This window comes from Netta rufina, assembly GCF_964035555.1.
Source record: "Netta rufina genome assembly, chromosome: 27".
NCBI classification, from domain to species: domain Eukaryota; kingdom Metazoa; phylum Chordata; class Aves; order Anseriformes; family Anatidae; genus Netta; species Netta rufina.
The window spans coordinates 402689-422667 of record NC_140151.1 but is presented as its reverse complement, the minus strand read 5'-3'; the positions used below and the strand labels follow the sequence as shown (position 1 = coordinate 422667).

General features: G+C 39.0%; 1 protein-coding gene across 3 annotated transcripts in view; it reads left to right on the top strand.

Moving 5' to 3' along the window:
• Positions 1-19979, top strand: part of SLC23A2 (solute carrier family 23 member 2) — a 57193-nt gene that overhangs the window by 23581 nt on the left and 13633 nt on the right. For all 3 annotated transcript variants that reach the window (XM_084302440.1, XM_084302442.1, XM_084302441.1), the window contains 7 exons: positions 170-444; positions 997-1095; positions 6968-7084; positions 8343-8500; positions 14509-14597; positions 16290-16360; positions 17515-17696. In XM_084302440.1, the coding sequence (XP_084158566.1) occupies positions 313-444; positions 997-1095; positions 6968-7084; positions 8343-8500; positions 14509-14597; positions 16290-16360; positions 17515-17696 (848 nt within the window). In that variant the 5' untranslated portion in view covers positions 170-312. The remainder of the gene's footprint in view (positions 1-169; positions 445-996; positions 1096-6967; positions 7085-8342; positions 8501-14508; positions 14598-16289; positions 16361-17514; positions 17697-19979) is intronic.

Here is a 19979-nt window from a genome sequence, read left to right as displayed (position 1 = left end):
CTCTCAGCTTTATTTTTCTGTGATAGCTGCTCATTATCAAATCAAAAAAAGGAATGCTAAGTACTCATGAGTTGTGGCTGTGAGAGGGGAAGCAAGTCTGAAGGGCATATGTGTTTGTACATGTAACTTGGATAATCAAGGAAAAAAATAAATGTCGTTTTAATTCTAGGTGCTAACAGTACTTGAAGAAAGCAACCTTTCCATCTGAATTGTTGAGGAACTTTGTGATTCCCTGAGCTGCTGCTGTTTAAATAAGGAATTGTCCTGTTAGTGCTTGGCTGGTCAACCCAGAAGCATTCTCTTGTGTACTGTATGCAAGTCCCTGACATTCTGGAAACGATGGGAATTGGTAAGAATACCACTTCAAAGTCGGTGGAGGCGGGAGGCTCAACAGAAGGCAAATATGAGGATGAATCTAAACATCCCACCTTCTTCACCCTGCCTGTAAGTAGCACATTCAAGAACTGCGTACTCAAGCTCAGTGTGAACCAGTGAACAATGCTTTGTTCTTAAAATGTCATACAAAACCATTATGTCCTTCAGTTGTTAGTAAAACCTCTTTTGCCATTTATTACTGCTTATATATACGCATGGCCGGTTATGTTTTCTATAGCTATTTCCTGTGTGTGCTCCAAAGCAGTAGTGTTTACAGGACGGGGGATTCCCTGTGGGATTCATGATTAGAACAATTGGTGGTCATACTGCAGAATTCACCAGCCCCTAATAGAAGTATGCTGTGTTCCTTGAGTATGAGTAGCAGGCAGCAGCTACAGTTGTTTAACTTACTGTGATTTTCAGTTACGTCATTTATGTCTAGGCTTCAAAGAGCTTTGTGTGAAGCTGTAAGAGAAATGATTGCTTGTCATGCACGTTACCATTTCTAACAAAATGTCAAAGGTATCTGTTAAGGACAAGGAGGATAAAATGGCTGACATGAACTTGCAGAGAAAATGTTTATTTTAGACCCTTTTTGTTTTGCTTTGCTTTGTTTTTAAGGTTGTCATTAATGGTGGAGCAACATCCAGTGGTGATCAGGATACAGAAGACACAGAGTTGATGGCTATCTATACTACAGAAAATGGCATAGCAGAAAAGGTATGTAGTTGCATCCTTCTATGCAAGAGCTCACTCTTGGTGCTATTATTTGTTCTCCCAGCTAAGTAAAACTAGAGTGATGTTCTTCTTCTGACTGAATGTGCTGACTTGCAGGTTCAGATCAAGTTTGGGGGAGTTCTGTCCCCATGACTCATCAGGTCTGTAGCTTTTGTTGCTGAAGTTGGTGAATGACTCAGCAAATCTTACAAACAGTTTATTCACTGTGACCTGCCACCTAAATTCGTAATATGCAATTTTTGCATTTCTTGACTTATATTGGCCCTTTCACATGATTTCCCTGCTAAGATCATTTTCCCTTGTTCTTCAGTTTAATTTTTCCTGTATTTAGTCAAGTAAACTGGGAAGTGTTGAATACCTTTGAGACTGGTGTCTTTCCCAGTCTCTTCTAAGCTCTAGCCTCATAAACCTAACTTTCTAACCTTCTCGCAAGTAGGGAACTGCTTATTATTTTGTGACAACTTTTGAGTGAAGGTCAGGTCGTTCATAAAGGCCCTCGGATGTTTTCCTTAGGACAGCAATGGCTTTCTCTTTCCTATTTGGGAGCATTTGGTCGATGCCTGAAAGGAACCCAATTTGGTTGTGATTTTTTTTTCAGCTTTTGTTTTTCCTTCCATCTTTCATTAATTCTGTTTAATAACAACCTTGTAAGTAGAGATAGTGTGAATCACCTGAACTTTCCTTTGAAGTAAAGGAAGAGTATTATAGGAAACATGAAAAGCAACTTTTTCTGAAATGTTTATTATTGAAGTGGCTCTGTGGTTTGGCATTATCCCAGAAAAGCCTCAATTTGACAAAATTTTTCAAATATCCTAATTGAAACAAGAATTAAACCCCCCCCACACACACACAAAACAAACAAAAACAAACAAACAAACACTCTGTTCCAGGTAAGAGCATCGTGACGTTTGTTTCTCTGAGGCTGTAACTTCTGCTAGGACAAGGATGTTCTTGTGTAGTGGAGTTAGTTTTCTAACTTGGATGTCAAAATTCACTTCCAAATTTCAAATTTAAAATGTACATCAAGAGGGTAATTATGGTAGATGTCTTGTAGAAGAATTTTAGAAGAATGTTATGAATGCTGGAGTGTACATTAGATATGATTTGTCTTTCTTACAGATGATCTGTATGTAGAAATTTGTCTCAAATACACCTCTACTACCATCTTGATCATGCTGATATTTTAATGGACACGTTTTGGCAACTGTTGACGTGCATGTCTGTGATGGCTGACTTGGAGCATGCTCAGACTAGCAAGTAAAGAGAAAAAGCCTCAAGCAAAAATCGTTGGGATGAAATTGTGCAACTAAGATCATTGATCACTAGACATGAAAACATGTCTTCATGGCCTGTTTATTACATATGTATATTTTTCTCCCTTCCACTTGATCCTGGTGAATCAGGACCATACACGATAGATGATGATTTGCCTTAAAGAGACAGTGAGCTGTTATTCAATTAAATCTGTTTGGGTTAAGTCTTTGCTGTGGCTTGCAGTGAATGGACAACGAAGGGGAGGAGCTGTAGCATTTAGCAGTCTCATGTATTAAGATGGTATCTGAGGCTAGTATTTCTGGTAATCTAGCCAAACTGCCTGTTTTCCACTTAAAATAAGTGTGTGCATGAAGCATTATTAATCTTCTCTTTCCATTCCTCTGAAGAGATTATTCACCAAAAAAATCAAATGGAAGACGTTGAATAAATATCCTTTGACAAAGAGAACTGAAGTGTACTTAATTGTTGGAGGATACCCAGTGCTTACACTTTCTTAATATTTGTTAGCAGAAACAACTATTAGCCCACATGAAAAATAACTATTGCTGAATTAATATAAAGTAAACAACAGAATGTTGCTTGTTGCTTAACTCAATTAATTTGAACATATTGTCAGTTCTTATTTAAGGTATTTCTCTAAAGGCCTCTTTTCTTGTTCTTGCAGTTCATCAGCTTTTTCTTGGTCCTTCCCAATACTACTTCATAACAGAGTCTTCATGTCTTCATCTTGCATGGTTGCTGGTGTTTGTTTTTCTCTGTTATTGCCCAACATTTTTGCTCCACCTTTGTCTCTTTCTGTGCATACCTACTGTTTTTGTTTTTTTTTTTTTTTTTGTGTTGTCCCATCTGTGGCCAATTAAAAACAAACAAAAAAAAGAATTAGTCTCTGATCAGTATCTCATTCAAAAAGGTGCAGCTTATTACTGGCAGTTCTCTAAAGCATATTGGTATGGCACATTTGGCAAGCACCAGCAAGCAGTCATTACATGAAACCAGCAGGCACATGCTTGGGATATGACAGGGCCAGTGACTACCCAGTGACTTACAAGTTGGATAGCCACACCTCACCCTAGCTCTCAGATTTCTTGTTTGGTCTTGGTGTCTCTTTATGTCCATTCTGTTTAACAAACCTTTAACAGATAATAGCTAATGTTGAAAGCTTCCTCTTCTGAAGCAGGGTTTCTCTGGCTTTTGGAAGAGGATCCATCCAGGATTGAGGAGTATCCTGATGTTCTCTATGCCAATACCTTGCCATTTAGGAAGGACAGTGCTATGACATTTCTGCTTTAAAGTTTGAAATAGAATTCAATTGAAGTGGACCTACAAAGTTCCTTGAGTCCAACTGCATGCTGACTGGCATGGGACATCAACCACCTCTCTAGGAAGCCTGTTCCTGTTGTTCCAGTGTTTTACCGACTGTCACAGTAAAGAATGTTTTTCCTTACACCCAGTCTGACACCCCCTCACTGCCCCGTGCGGCTCTGTGCTGTTCACATGCATCCTACCATCGGTTAGCAGGGAACAGAGACTGTCACCTCCCCCTGCGCTCCTCTCCTCAGGAGGCTGCAGAGAGCAAGGAGATCACCTCTCAGCCTTTTCTTCAGACCAGACATCCCATGTGTCCTCATCCTCTCCTCATAAGTCATTCCCTCCAGTCCTTTTACCAGCTTTGTTGCCCTCCTCTGGACACTTTAAAGGACCTTAACATCCTTTCTATATTGTGGAGCCCAGAATTACATGCAATATTGAAGGTGAGGCCGCACCAAAGCTAACTGTAGTGGGCGAATCACTTCTTTTGACCATCTGGGCATGATGTTTGATGTACCCCCAAAATGCAGTCCGCCCTCTTGGCTGCTAGGGCACACTAGCTCATGTTGAGGCTGCTGTCAAGCAGCACTCCCAGATCCCTTTCTAATCAGCTGCTTTCCAGACACTTGTCTCCCAGCTTGTGCCTGTGTCCAATGTTACAACATCCCAGATGTAGCACCTGGCATTTTCCTTTGTTGAATTTCATGCCACTGATGATTGCCCAATGCTGCAATCTGTCTAGATCCCTCCACAAGGCCTGTTGTCCCTCAAGGAGGTCAACACTGCTGCTGACCATCCACCAGCCTGGTGTAGCCCCATTCACTACAGCCATTTGGGCTCTACCATTCAGCTAGTTCATCAGCCAGTGTAACATGAACCTGTTTATCTCACAGTTTGACAATTTGTCCAGAAGGGTACCATGAGGGATATCAAAGGCCTTCCTGAAATCCCCAAAATCTACATCTGGCACCTTCCTGTCATCCACCAAGCAGGTGACCTTATCATAGGAGGAGATCAATTTCAAAGACAGGACTTTCCCTTGGGGAACCAGCGTTGACTGTGTCTGATAACAGCTTTGCTCTTTAACTGACTCTCAATATCCCCAGGAAAATCTTCTCCATAGCTTTTTGTGGGAGTGAGGTTAGACTAACAGGCCTGTAGTTCCCTGGGTCTTCTCATGCTCTTCTTGTAGGTGGGTATAATGTTGGCCAGCTTCCAGTCAGCAGGGACCTCCCAAGACTCCCACGACCTTCAGTAAATTGCTGAGAGAGGTCCAGCTATAACATCCGCTGATTCCTTCAGCGCTCTGGGGTGAATCCCATCAGGCTCCCTGGACTTAGGAACATTTGTCTGATACAGCTGGTTCTTTACACGTTTGGTGGCTACAGATGGAAAGTCGCTGCTCCCCAGTTCATGGTCCTCCAACTCAGAGGACTGGGCAGCCAATTTTTTGAATGTGACATGCTCTTCCAGGTGGAAACAAGTCATAGCTTCTGCATTCTGTTGCCCTAAGAAGAAGGGGAATGTATTTTTGATTGGATGTACTTTATGCAACCTCATCAGTCCTATGAGGAAAAAATAGAGATTGGCACTAAGAGGAATGGTGGTTACTGGATATTGGTCTGGCAAAGTTAGAAAACTTTGCCAGAACTTATCCTAAGTTCTAGTTATAGACAAGACGTGCAGTTTACAGCTGCTTAGTGTTCTCCCTCCAGCATGACATGCAGCTCTAAAACTCAAGTTCTTTCTTTAAATTATTTTTGTATTTTTTTCACTTTTTTAATGAACCCAGTCAGGTGGGCAGACTTTTTTTTGTTTGTTTGTTTGTTTCGGTCAATGAAAAAAATTATATTGATGCTGAAAGCTGACAAATAAACAGTTTTCCATGTTGATCTGTTCAGGGACTATACCTTTAAACTAATTGTGGTGATCAGAATGCTTAGTACTTAATGCTGTTTAAGAGTTTTCTGAAATGAGTGTTTCTATATTTCATTTTCCACTGATTACAGTAGACCCTCAGTCTTTACATAGCAGTGTAGTCATTTATAATCCCTGAATTTGAATTAACATATGCTCCCAGTGGCATTTATTTTCCCATCAGAAACAGGGAGTAAAAGGGAAATACTGTGGGTCAGTTTGGCTTCCCTTGTAGTGGATAAATGAAATTATTTTAGATAATCGGTAAATGAGTATTGATTTTGAAGAAGACCATTAGAAGCAAAGTCACAAGTCTGGCATAGTTCCCAACCTTTGTGTAAGGCTACTTCACGTGAGTTTAAGTTCAAGTATGGATTAGGTTAGAACATTAATTATATAAAGTACTTTTTTGATAGTTGAGCTGAAATGACGAAATCTGATCCTCCTGCTTTTGTTGTTGGTACTTAGGCTTTGGAGCATTGTATTCTTGTTTGCAGGAATTCAAAAACTGGAGTTAAACTTAAAAAATTCCACTTAGTTGTGAAGAAGAAATGCTTACTCTGAATCTTGTTCTAATGGGATATATGAAGAGATTTTAATGTATTTGTATGTTTGGTCAGTGTTCTCTTAGTTGTCTGTGAATTAGGGCACATGGAAAGCCACAACGTGGTATCACTTAAATTTGTGTAGGTCTGCAGGAAGTTAGCTTGACTAATATAAATTGGCCATGGATGTATTCAGTTAAAATGATCAGTATGTATTTCATGTGCACTTAAATGTAGGGTAGGAAAAAGAAATAAAGATCTTATGAATAAAAAATGGTTAACCCAGACTCAAATTGAGTCAGAATTAAGCTGGGAAGTATTTACCATAATGAGGAACTTCCTTGCCTGTGATTTAGGTGTCTTATGCAAGGATAGCTATTTTATAGCTTTTTTACATTGCAAATAGCCATTGTTGATTCTTCTATTTAGTTCCAATTCTTCTTCGTTTTTTTTTTTTTCTCCATAAACAAGTCTGTCGTGATAATCCTGTATTTTGTGCACTGTTTGGCTGCCAGACTGGTTATATCATAAGTGAACTATTGTTGTGCTAGTATAAATAAGCAGGAAATGGTTTATACAAATGAATCTGTTCAGTACAACTTCAGTAACTACAGTTGGAGATAAGCTCATCATCAAAGGTGTAAGGTTTCTGAAGATAGAATGTACAGATGTTGCTTGTGACTATTATACTGGGCTTGGAGTGTCTTGGAATTGCCTGATAGTTCAAATTCAGATTATTCATATGTAACATTAACTGACCATTATGTTTTGTGTTCTACCCCACCTTTCTACCACCCCCAATTTGATAGAGCTCTTTGGCAGAGACACTAGACAGCACTGGCAGTTTAGATGCTCAGAGAACTGATATGATTTACACTATCGAAGACGTTCCTCCATGGTATCTCTGCATATTTTTGGGGTTACAGGTATGTTTCAAAACAGCTGCTATTTTTTCTCTAAAAATTTTAAAGCTTATTTAGCACTTTCTGTGTAGTTTCTTGCATTTGTGTATGTGTTAATTTTATTCTTCCCACACTCTCGCATATTTGAAGAAACTGTTAAGATAGTGTGATTGACTTCAGAAGAAACTAAGATTACTGCGTTAATAATGATTTACATTATTGTTTGCTGGCTTATGCATTTGTGAGATGCATTTAAATGTTTATTCTTCTAAGATGTTGGTAGTAAATATATGAACAAATGCTACCTGCAAAGCTTCAGAAACTGACATCTTGCACCTCTGGAATTAAAGATGGAGAGAGAGAACTGTTTAGCATTGGAATCTTGTATATTAAAGCTGATACTGTAGTGGTTTCAATTCCAGAAGCTTGATAGCACCATCTTGCAGTCATAATCTGTAAGTTGCTAACAAGCAGGTGTCACAGAATCATAGAACTGTAGGGGTTGGAAGGGACCTCTAAGTGTCCTCCTCTTGGAGTGAGAATGTATGTATGCATTCTACAATCAGTAGGATTGTAGTGGTGAGCAGGACCCTACTACTAGTTCAACCATTTGCTTATGTAAAGCAGAACAGCTCATTTCATCTCCTTTGTTTCTTGAATGGCAATAAAATCTATCCCACAGGAATGCAGAGAATTTGTTAATATCTGTAAAGTATGTTGAGATCTCCAAGCAAATACATTCCAAAGCATCTTTTTACTTCTGTCTTTCCTCAAGGGCAGGCAGTACTGTAGGGATTTTTATTTGCATTGGTGAATACGGTGACACCTGTTTGTTTGCTTAACATGTTTGGATTGCAAAAAAATTAGTGAGTACCTAGTGTCTGGTACTTGGGAGCCTATGTACATGCTAGTTTGTGTGCTCTAAATTAATTTGTAAGCTAATAGTTTTTCACATGGTTGAAAATGAATGGAGTTATTTATCTGCTTTTCTGAATTGAAAGCTGTTTTCAGCACAGTTACCTAGATACCTCCTCATCAAGAACAGTAGCCATGTAGCTATGTAAATAACCTAGTTTATTCTACATAAATAGCGATCATTAGCAACGGGCAAGTGGTGGCTTGACATAGAGGGCAAATAGTTGTAGAAATGCTTTAGAACCAGGAAATGAGAGATCTGATGGATAATTAAAAAGCAAAAACATCCAATAGAAAAGAAAATACCTTCATAAACTCTTTTTAAGAATTGTCTGTGGTATTAACAAACCATTTCTTTTGTTCACAGCATTACTTAACATGTTTCAGTGGAACTATAGCAGTTCCCTTTTTGCTTGCTGATGCCATGTGTGTTGGATTTGACCAGTGGGCTACCAGCCAGTTGATTGGGACCATTTTCTTCTGTGTGGGCATCACTACATTGTTACAAACAACTTTTGGGTGCAGGTGAGATTTGGGATTTGTTTCTAATTATTGAGCTGCTGATGATAAGACTATGCTTCTCAGTCAGAGATCCAAGAAGTAGTTAGTCTGTTTCCAAAGGATAAATGTGAAATACAAGATAAAAATTTAGTTACAGGACAGTTAGTTAAAGCTTTTGGAAAGCTGCTACAAAAAAAGTGGATCTGAATTCAGAGAAAGCATTCCATGGGTTAAAAAAAAATAAAAAATTAAAAAAACAATGCAGGAAAGAAAAAGAGGAGAGAAGTCTATGAGGATAAGGAAAAATGTGTACACCTTTGTAAAGAGGAATTAATTTTGCTATTTTCCTTAGTTACTTTAATGATGCTCTATTTTGCCAACATTTAGGTTAAGGTTAGTCCTACAGCAAATTGTGGCTGTTTGTGTAAGGTGCTTGCCATATTAAAAGGGTATGGTGTTTGGAGTCATGCCACAAAATAAGCATAGTTGAAGAAATGTGTTAACATCCAGCTCTGCTATCTTAGACTGTAGTTTGAGTAAAGTGGTCTGTGTAATGTATTCCCAAAGCTGATTTAAGAACGTTGAACTTTTCCTCCAGAAATGAAAAATACAATAATCGACACTTGAAAAATACAATAATCAACACTGGAAAAAGGATGAGGATAACTTTTTATTCTTTGAACCAACTATCTCTGGTCATTACCTTGCAATAAACAAGTAACTTGCATTTATTTGTTAGTTGTTTCAAGTTGCAGGCTATGATCCTTCCTTGAGATGAGAAGAAACACGTACGTTAATGTAACTTTATGGGGATGCCTCAACCTTGCCTTTGGTGTCCCTAGGAGAATTCAAGAGACCATTACAGGCACTAGTAAATACTTGTAAAAATCTGGTGGTGTTAAGAACAGAATGTCGTAAGCTTTATTAACATAAAGCAATTTAAAAAAAAAAAAAAAAAAAAAAAGAGTCTGTTCTTCACTGCAGAGAGAAGTGAAACTTACGATGACTCTGCCTGTGAGAACCAGGAATAGCTAAAACCTGCAAAGTGATTTCTGCATTTTCTTGAATAAACCAAGGATAAGTGAAAACAGAAAAGTACATACTTTATGAGTATGTTCTCATATGATTACTTGAATGATTCTTGGGTCATTTAGTTCACTTTAAGAACAATGGAAGCTGAAATCCTGCATTCGAATAGAAAATGGACAAATGCCCCCCACTACTTTTACGATTTATTTAAGAAACAGAATCTTTGGGTGGAGAAGTTATCCCAGTAGGGTGCAAAAGACAAGCCCGTGGTAGATCACTTTGATTTTTAGATCAGTTTTTCATCCAAAACCTTTCCAAGTATGTCAGGTTTTTCAATATAATTAGTTCCTATTTTGGTTTAAAAAGATACATTGCTAACATACTTTTTGTTTTTGAAAAATAATGTTTTATATATTTTTATTACATTTTGCTAAATTTAGAACATCACTTTTTTCTTTATGGAAATGTCATTCTGATGGCAACGTAGTAGTATTTAAATTGATGAAAAAGAAAATATTCATCTTTCCCTAATGTGTTTTCCTTTAGTCAAGGCAGATCATGTTTTCTGCCTGAGTGGCTCTCTGTGCTTATTGGGTGTAGCTTGCCTTAGCTGTAGTCATACATTCTCAAGTACCTTGTCCAAAAGGAGGCAGAGGAGCAGAGCTCTGTGCCCTTTGGTATTCCGAACCTGATCAGCCTCCCTTTTAGTAGGGAATGTTCCCCTACACACACACTCCCATTTGTGTTTTATATAGGAAATTGAGGTATTGTTGACCGAGACAGGAACTGGGAGATAAGGTCTTTTATTGTTCATCTTTGAGTGTTCCCTTCCTGTGTTAAATGAAGTTGAAAATCTTGAAATTTTCTAGGAAAAGTGCAGAGTTACGAATGGGTATTGACTCAAAGGGGAGTTTGGTTTTCCTGTGACTTTAATAGCTTTCTTATTCTGCCTCAAATTTATCAGGAAAAACAAAAAGCTCAGTTTTTATACTTCCTGAGACTTCACAGGTCTGAAGTTTGTCATCTTTTTTTCTCTCTTCCCCCCACCTTGAACCCCATCTAATCTTAGGCTCTGTCTTCATTACTTGATATAGAGTGATTTGGGGCTCTTGCAAAAACAGGTGTGGTCCCATGAGTTTTAAATGCTCTGTTCCTTGTCTGCCTTCCATGGTTTTCCTTTTCTGTGGCTTCCACTTGCCCTGTGAAGGACATTTATAAACCGAAGAGGTAATTGTGTCTTAAAATAAGTTAACCTGTATTCATGAAGAAAATTTCAGTGGCTGAACATTTTATAATGATCTAACATGTGATTGTGGTTTTATGTAAGGGTGGGGCTGAGATAAAGCAGTGGCATTCTCTAAATGAAGTTTTCAAGTATTCATTGGCAAGTCCTTCATCTGCAAAGTATTTCAGCAAATAAAGCCAGTATGGTTTTGAAAGGGCAAATTCCATGGTTCAAAGGTCCTTAAAGATGGATTTAGCTCCATTTATGAGGAGGCGCTGTGGTCAGTTTGGTACCCATACTAATTTTAGGAATTCAAGCAATTTATTAGTTTATGTAATAAACCAAAAGATTTGGCAAGGATTCAGAGCAGTTAGCATGACTGAGAGAATCAAATACAGCTTTAATATACCTAAACATTTTAGGTTTACTGCTGTGCCCATCACTAATGTCTAAATATTCCCATGTCTGGGTGAAATGTTAAGATAACGGAGATGCTTCCAGATGACTTCTACTGCATGAAAAGCTCCATCTTCACAAGGACTAGTGCCAAAATTGAGCAACTTTAGGATTTAGACACGATATTTGTATACCACGCTGGTAGTTCTTAGCTGGTAATGAATGTCTGGCTAATAATGGGAAAGCTATTTCATAAATCATGTTCCAAACTACAGCTGTCTCTCTGGAAAGATACTGATTATGGTTGGCTGATTTTGAGTAACGTTTAAAGAAATGATAGAGGAGGAGAGAGACTGCTATTTTCTGTTTAGGGAATTAAAAACAACACCAGCATTTTAAGCTTACTGGCCCTTTTGGTAAATATTTTGGGATAACTGTCTCTTATGATGGTTTAATAGATAACTATGCAAGACGTGCTAGGACCCTATTGTGCAATATGTAATTTTATCCAGGTGTATAGTCTAGATCTACAAAGATGAGTCAGGTAGAGTAAAAAAAAAAAATACCATTGCATTTTAAAATTCAGCAAATGTTCCCAGTTAATAGTGTCTTTTGACCAAACAGCTGAGGTTCTGAATAGGCTGGCAAAGGCCAAAGGAAGGAACCATGCAGTGAAGATTTCTTGGTATGACTTTAGGGGCAGTTGCTAAAGCTGTGTGAGATGAGGAAATAGGGTCTAAATCAGGCTGTTGGTATTTCACTTGAGCATGTGAACATTCACTTAAACAAACAACATAATTCCATTGTTCCCAGGAAAGTTCTCTGAACACTTAACTGAAAAGCTTGTTCAAAACATTGCAGGAAACCCTCAATTTTTTTTCTTAGATGTTTTTATCCCTCAAGACTTTGCAATTTTATCTTTTTAAACTCAGAAATTTTACCTAAATTCTGTCAACAAGAAATTATGTGTACATGGGATACAGGAGGATCTCCTGAGTTTTGTTTCAGGTCATGAGTAGGGAAGTTGATTCATCAAGTGTGTACAGTCCTAGGTCTTTAATACAAATTGTGTACCTGGACAAAGTTGTCTCCATGGGTTTTAGTGAAGCATTTGACTCTGTTCCCCACAGATTTCTCCCAGGAGAAACTGGCTGCTCATAGCATTGGGTATACTGTTTGCTGGGTGAAAATCTGTCTGGATTGTTGGGCTCAGAGTCACAGTGTATAGATTTCAATCTGGTTGGCAGCCAGTCACCAGTGGTGTTCACAAGGGCTCAGGATTTGGCCCGGCTTTGTTCAGCATTTTTATCAACACTCTTGATGAGGGGATGCAGTGCCCCCTCAGTAAGCCTGCAGCTGACACCAAGATGGGTGGGCATGTTGATCTACTTGAGAGTAGGAAAGCTCTGCAGAGGGACCTGGATAGGCTGGTTCAATGGGCCATGTCCAGTTGTATGGCCTTTGGCAGGGCTAAACATTGGGTGCTGCACCAGGGTCGCAACAACCCCACACAGTGCAGGCTCATCTGGCAGAAAAGGACTTGGGGGTGCTGGTCAACAGCCAGCTGACCACGAGCCAGCAGGAAGTTTAGACTGGATGTCAGGAAGAGTTTCCTAATGGAAAGAGTGATTAGGCCTTGGAACATGTTGTCCAGGGAAGTGGAGGAGTCATCATCCCTGGAGGCATTTCAGAAACGTGTGAGTGTGGCATCAAGAAGCACGGTATAGTGATGGGACTCAGTAGGTCAAATTGATGGTTGGTCTTGATGATCTTGAAGGTCTTTTCCAACCTAAATGATTCTGTGATTGTGTGGTTTTATTATCTTTAGAAGGAGAATTCTGACTCTGAATGCCCACAGCAACATCTGCGTGCTACGTATACCACCAAGTGAAGGTTGTGCAAGGTTTCAGAAGGGTATTTTATGTCATAGGAAACTCATAATCTGGACTTGTCTTGGTGCAACTGACTTCATCCCTGGAGAATGCTCTTGCATGTACATTTACAAAATCATTATGCAGGGAGAGAGTACTGTGTAGGTGGGATAGAGGAGTAACAGTTCATTAGAGGTATTGGATATTTTGCCATGGGCACCAGCTTGCTCAGTTTGCCCAACAAACCTTGTCAAATGAGGTGAATCATTCACTTGTGGCTACTACTGTTTCTTCCCCAAAGAGAAAACTTTTTTTTTTTTTTTTTTTTTCTCCAGAAGAAATGTGAGAGGAAATTGTGTGCAGGTCAGGTGTGCTTTGGTGGCTCATATGTTTTACAGAGTTTAAATTTTTTAATGTAGCTTTCAAAGTTTGCAGTAGGTGGGTCAACATTTTAGATTGGTTATGGCCCAAACTCCTTTCCAGTAGTAGTTCAGCTGTTCTAATTTCTTGCCTGTGAACTTCTACAGCCGTTGTCCGTAACATGTTCGACAGAGAAAAACTCAGAACAGAAGCATGATCTTTTTCCCCTACAGACGTTTTTCATCTTTCTTGTCCCTTTTCTGATCTTTATCTAAATCTGCTGCAGGTAGTTCTTTTCCTTTACTGGTACTTGTACTGGCATCAATGCACTTCATTATGGCTGTAAAATAGCCATAAATGTAGTGCAGTAACAAGAGCTGCATGAGCAATTGTTTCACATGGTATGGTTTGAGATCCAATCCTTGGTGTTCGCAGAATAGTTCAAAGTGCATCCTCTTTGTAGTTAAGTAACATCTGGATATTTGTAATGCTATGCATGCTATGGTTTATTCAATAAATACATAATTGGTGCTGGTGAATGCTCTTCAGATATTGAACCTTTTGGGAAGTATAAACACCAATGCTAAGAATGTCACCTTGAAATTCTTGCAACGTTTGCATTTATTGTTATTAGCCACCTGGAACATCTAATCAGCACTTATCAGCCTAATTGTTATTTACATGTACACTTAAAGATGAATTTGTAAATGACTATACTTCAAGTTATGCAAAGAAAAGGTAGAATATACAGACTGCTTACTTCTGTCAAAGAGCTTTTTTAATGTTGTGGGACTGTAAAAGCTGCTTGTTCAGGAGTCTGGCTAGTACTTACATCAGAACGTGCATCCTTATCCTTGTTATGATACAGAGTCAAAAACTCAAGTCAATGTCTGGTACCTGTGTGCCAGTATCCAGTAATTATCTGTTATAGGCATTGTGTTAATAACTTCACTCATGTAGTGTCTTATGTTAAGATTTCACTTGTGATGTCTTAGCATTTCTGTGTCTGTCCTTTTTTAATAAGAAATTCTCATATTTCGTAACTACCTGATAAAGGATTGTTTTGAGGATGAGTAAGCACCTAACTGCAGTTGATACCCTGACACAATACTGTATCACAGGGTAATATCTCCTCTTTCCCTTTCCACCAGGTTACCCTTGTTTCAGGCAAGTGCTTTTGCATTCTTAGCGCCTGCTAGAGCAATACTTTCCCTGGAGAAGTGGAAATGTAATAATACAGGTAATTGTCGTTTATGCTTGCTCCCATTTAAGTGACAAATGATGTAGGATGACATATAGTGCAACTGCTGAACCTTTTCAAACAGAAACTGAAAGTAATGAGCAGGGAATAAAAATAAATAAATCTAATTTTGCAACATTTGAACTTGGTGCCTCCTTGCTTTGGAATAATTCTTAAAATGCCCTTGTGGAATTCTAGTTTTAAGCCTTTATATTTATGTCCAATCTATTTAAAGGAGTTAGATAGAAGATGAAAACTGTAAGAAAGCTTTAAGGGAAAATTGAAGGCCTTATAAGAAAACCTGTTCATGTTAGGGTTAACATCCAGTTACAATTTTGCTTTGAGGGAGAGGGGGGGAGAGAGGGAGGAGGAAGAGAGAGAGATCTTTTAATATTAAGAAATCTGGCAGTAGCTTAAAATAATTACTTTGTTAATATAGAGAATGGCAGAAGGGTTAAATAAATGATTGTGTCTTGGAAGTAGTGAGTCCATAAGAGTCCTTTTTAGTTGAGGAGTAGTAGTAGTAATTCTGAGCAATGCTTAGCATCACCTCAGGATCAGTATTTTTTCTCATTCATAGTCTTTGCAGAGCAGGCTTTAGCAACATTTGGATGTTCTTTTTAACTTTGCTACCTTTGCCATCCTGAAAGGTAGTGAATTTATTTCTAATGAAAATGTGCAGTAAAACTGGTTATGTAGGCTGCCTTTTCTTTAATTTAGGTTACAAAACTGAAGTGGAAACAGCTCTGGACGTTTTCTTTTTAATGGGGCGTGGTTATTCTGTAATAAGGTTGTGGGCAGTGCAAGATGGCACTGTACAGAAACAAGACTGCCAGATTCTAATTGAAGGTCTTCGGGGGGGGGGGGGGGGGAGGGGTAGGGAGGCGAGGGTGTTTGAGGTCCTTTAGATTCTCTAGCGATTTATATTTCTGTTATTTGTGTGTTTATAACAGTCTTCAATTCACTCATGACCACTTAATCAATTTTTCTAGTGTTTTCCTGTGTAAAACATAGCTTTAAGCATTCACATTTTCACACTGGAGTACTCAGCTACTGGGAAAGAACACGTGGGTTTCAGTGCTCAAGATGTAAAGGCATACTGTGGTGTACTTCAGATGTTATGGCTGTGTTGGATATTTCTTGACAAAATACGCCAATGTCCTAACATGCAACTTGTTGAAAGAAAAAACTGTCTGATAACCTTTGATTGCAAAAGCAATTTTTCCACTATTTCAACTTTTCAGAAAGAGCCTTTGCTGCATTTTGCTCTTGAACCTTTTAACTTTCAAAAGGTGTCAGATGGGGTTGTTAGTATGGGTCAATTCATCATTCAGTGAATAACCTAAATTGGCAAACAACAAACATTGGAATGTTTCCTTGATTCCTAGTGTGCAATTGAGTACTTCTCCATTCCACCATTTATTGGGGTGGGGAAAAAATGATCTATATGACCTTTATTTCTGGAGGTTATTTTTTTTTTTTTACCCGCTTTGGTACAGTGGGTAAAATTAGTGGTTAGCTCTTGGGAAATGTAAGCATGATATTATGCGATTTGTAGCACTGCAGAACTTCTTTTTTGTGTAAATTAAGTCTCATTTGTTAGACACAGCTTAAGGAGAAATTTATTTTTTATTAAATATGGAAAAGTGGCTGAGGAATAAGTACCTGTGTTTTGTCTTTTCTTTTGGTAAGATATAACAGTTACAAATGGAACAACAGACCTGCTTCATACTGAGCACATCTGGTATCCCAGAATACGAGAGGTAATGTGGGAGTAGCCTTTAGCTGTTGATCTGTCCGATTTCAGTTAAGTTTCTCATTTAACCATCTGTGTGTTCTTGTCTTTAAGTTGGTAATTTCTTCTTTCACTGCAATTTCATTTGAATATATCCCTTTACTCATTTCATGGAAGTCTTCATTTTTTCAACTTGTTCGTTGCTGAACAGCAAATAACAAGCAGTTAGTTGCCACATTCCAAAAGATACTCAGTAAAATGCGCAAGTGAGATGAATAACTGTTCTTGTAGCACTCACCAATTTGTGCTCACCAGTAGCAGTTCAGCAAACCATAAGCTACTACCACTTGCCTTCTGTTACTCTGTTCAGTAGGCTGTCCAGTGGAAGGTAAAATGCAGTTAGCCAATGTGTTCATTACTAGGTGTCTTAAATTGGAGACTATCCTGATGAGACATTGATTCTCCCAAGATACTTGCTGAAATACACCAAACTCCTTTTCCATTCGCAGCATCACAGTCTGAACTTCATCAGTCTCCGCAGAGCTCACAATGAGGGTTGTGCCCAGGCATCACACTAGGCTGCTAGATAGTGTAGTCCAAATTAAGGCGTGTGTCATGGAATTTATCTCCCATCCCGTTGCTTTGGGCTGCAAACTTTTTCTTAATTAAAAACAACCCCTCTCTCTTCCCCATGTTCAAACCATAGCTACATCCTGCCAAGAGCCCTGCAGCCAAGAGGGCTGACAGTCTCCTGAGACCACAACGCTGCTCTATACCAGCTTCTAAGGAGCACTTGTGAACAATGCAGCATACACTGCCCCTAGGAGCTAGGAGCATCACCTCCGTGGCGCCACCAACCCTTGCCGGCTCGATCTGAGAGCTTAAAGGTTAGCCTGGAACCCAGGTCTCCTGTCTGACAGTGTGATGTGCTATCCACACAACTACCAGACTGGCCCACTGGTCTGTTGTGTAATAGTTTTGTGAAGAAAACCATAAGTGTTATGCTTAAGCAATAAGTCACTTGAACCTAATGAGCTGTTTTATGACGAAAAATTTGCTGAGTTCTTCTGTGTCACTGAATTCTTTTAACTGCAGTTTGTAAGCCAGAGTAGAAAAAGAAATGTTTTGGTTTTGCTTTCAAGATGCAGCTGAACTGTCTCTTTCCCATTTTTGTGTGTTCAGATCCAAGGTGCTATTATCATGTCCTCCTTGATAGAAGTGGTGATTGGTTTGCTTGGCCTTCCTGGCGCCCTCTTGCGATACATTGGACCTCTGACCATCACTCCAACTGTTGCTCTAATTGGCCTCTCTGGTTTCCAAGCAGCTGGAGAAAGAGCTGGCAAACACTGGGGTATCGCAATGTTGTAAGTACTCCTGGGTGTTCTTGTCTTAGGCCAGTGGGTCCCATCTGGTAAGTTGTCATGGAGGAATTTTGGAGTGCCAATGAAAAACCTGAGTCTGCTTGACTGCCAAAGGTAGCATTGCAGTGCTCCCATCACGGAGAGGAGTACAGTGTACAGGAATAGGGTCAGCTAGCAATTTGGGAACGAAGACCACAGTGACTCTGGGAGAGGAGGAAGGAAAGGAGGCTGAAAGTGAGGTTTGGAGAACAGAGTTTTGTGAAACTAGCTGGTTGGGGAGCCATGGACTGCTGAGTCTGTTAATTTAGTGACAAGTATCCTGTGAAATACTGTTGATAACCAGACAAATCAGGATGAAAACCACATTTTATGAAGTATGAAATTGGCTGAAGCAGTTAGAATATCCGATGTATAGCAACCAACTTTGTGCTTGCTCTGGAAGTGGAAGGAATGTCTTGATCCAATCAGATTCTGACCTAACTAATCTGTTAGCACAGTACTTTGAACATATAAAGTATTCTGTAAGTGCAGCTTATGATTAAAAGGGCTGTTTAAGACTCTTACTTTGGGTGTTAGCATCATGATTACTGTTGTGTTTTAACCCAGCTGGCAGCTAAACACCACGCTGCTGTTCACTCACCCTCCCCCCTCCCTCTCTGGGATGAGGTTGAGAAACAGGAAAGTGAAGCCCGTGAGTTGAGATAAAGACAGTTTATTAAGACAGAAAAATAATAATAACAATAATAATAATAATAATGATGGTAATAATACTACTACTAACAGTGTGTACGAAACAAGTGATGCACAATGCAATTGCTCACCACCCACTGACTGATGCCCCGCCTAACCCCAAGCAGTCCCGCCCCCCCCGGCTAGCCACCCCTATATATTATGGAATACCCCTTTGGCTAGTTTGGGTCAGCTGTCCTGAGTCTGTCCCCTCCCAGCTCCTGCTGCACTCCAAGCCTGCCCGTTGGCAGGACAGAGTGAGAAGCTGAAACGTCCTTGGCTTGGTGTAAGCACTGCTCTGCAACAATTAAAACATCAGCGTGTTCTCAGCACTCTTCTCATCCTAATGCTAAACATAGCACCCTACCAGCTGCTAGGAAGAAAATTAACTCTGTCCTAACTGAAACCAGGACAATTACTCTTTTATGTTAAGCAGCTGACCAAAAGGAACACTTGTTTTCCTGTAAAACACATTGCATGCAAGTTGGGACTAACATTATATCAATCGTATAGACCTGTGATGGAAGTTGATATTTTGCAGATGGAGAAAACAAGTGAATTTAGGGACAGAGTTTAAATATTACCCAACCATAAAGTATTTCTGGCTTCTGCCATTCAAAAATTATGCCCTCATTGGAAATAACTCATAGCCATATAGAGTCACTAAAAAATAACTTGATCTCTGCAAGATGTGGCACTTGAATTGTCTCAATTTTTCTGATGAGATAAAATGATTGTATCACTCACTATCTAGCACGGCAGAATAATATCTGTGTAAGAGCTATGATCCTCTATTAGCTGCAGGTGTTATTTGACAAGGTTTTCAGTTTCCTGAAGAATTTTCTGACCTTGCTTGTTCTGCAGGTGCCGGTTTGAAATAATTTAATAATAAAACACAACCCATTATGCTCTGTAAAAACAGCAGGTATTCCTGAATTCGTACACTTGTACATCTGGTGAATGAAATGTTTCTTTGGGTACTTAAAATTTTGGTAGTATTTTAAATGACCCAGTATTATTTCTACTATGTAGACAAGCAAACTGAGAAATTAATCTTGATGTTATCAGTGAAACAGTTCAGGACTTTTAGTTGTTGTTTTTATTTCTTGCATATGTCTCCTGCTTTAGCCTCTGTCATACCATGCATTGCATGAATCCTCCTCACTGTTTGAAATCATATAAGCCACTTTCAAATAAAATCATGGTAACTGCCTGTCCTCAGGGCTACCATTCTGGAATAGCTGCTGTTAGGGAGTGGAGGCCATCATCTTTCTATAATAGACTTCTGGAGAGATGCCAAAGTGTTTCCTGAATGTGAAGGAAAAGGTGTCTTTATCATTTGACTTTAGTCAGGGGTAAAGGCTATATATGACACCCTTCTTGTGCAGAGCTCTTTGTTCCTGGAGACTAAGGGAAAATAAAGCTCTGTTTTGTTTTTTGTATACTAAAGCTGATCTTGAATAGAAAATGAAGGGAAGCTTAAAATAAAATCTTTTTTTTTTTTTTTTTTTTTTTAATAAATCCGATGAAAACATCATCTCAAATTTCAGAAAAGCC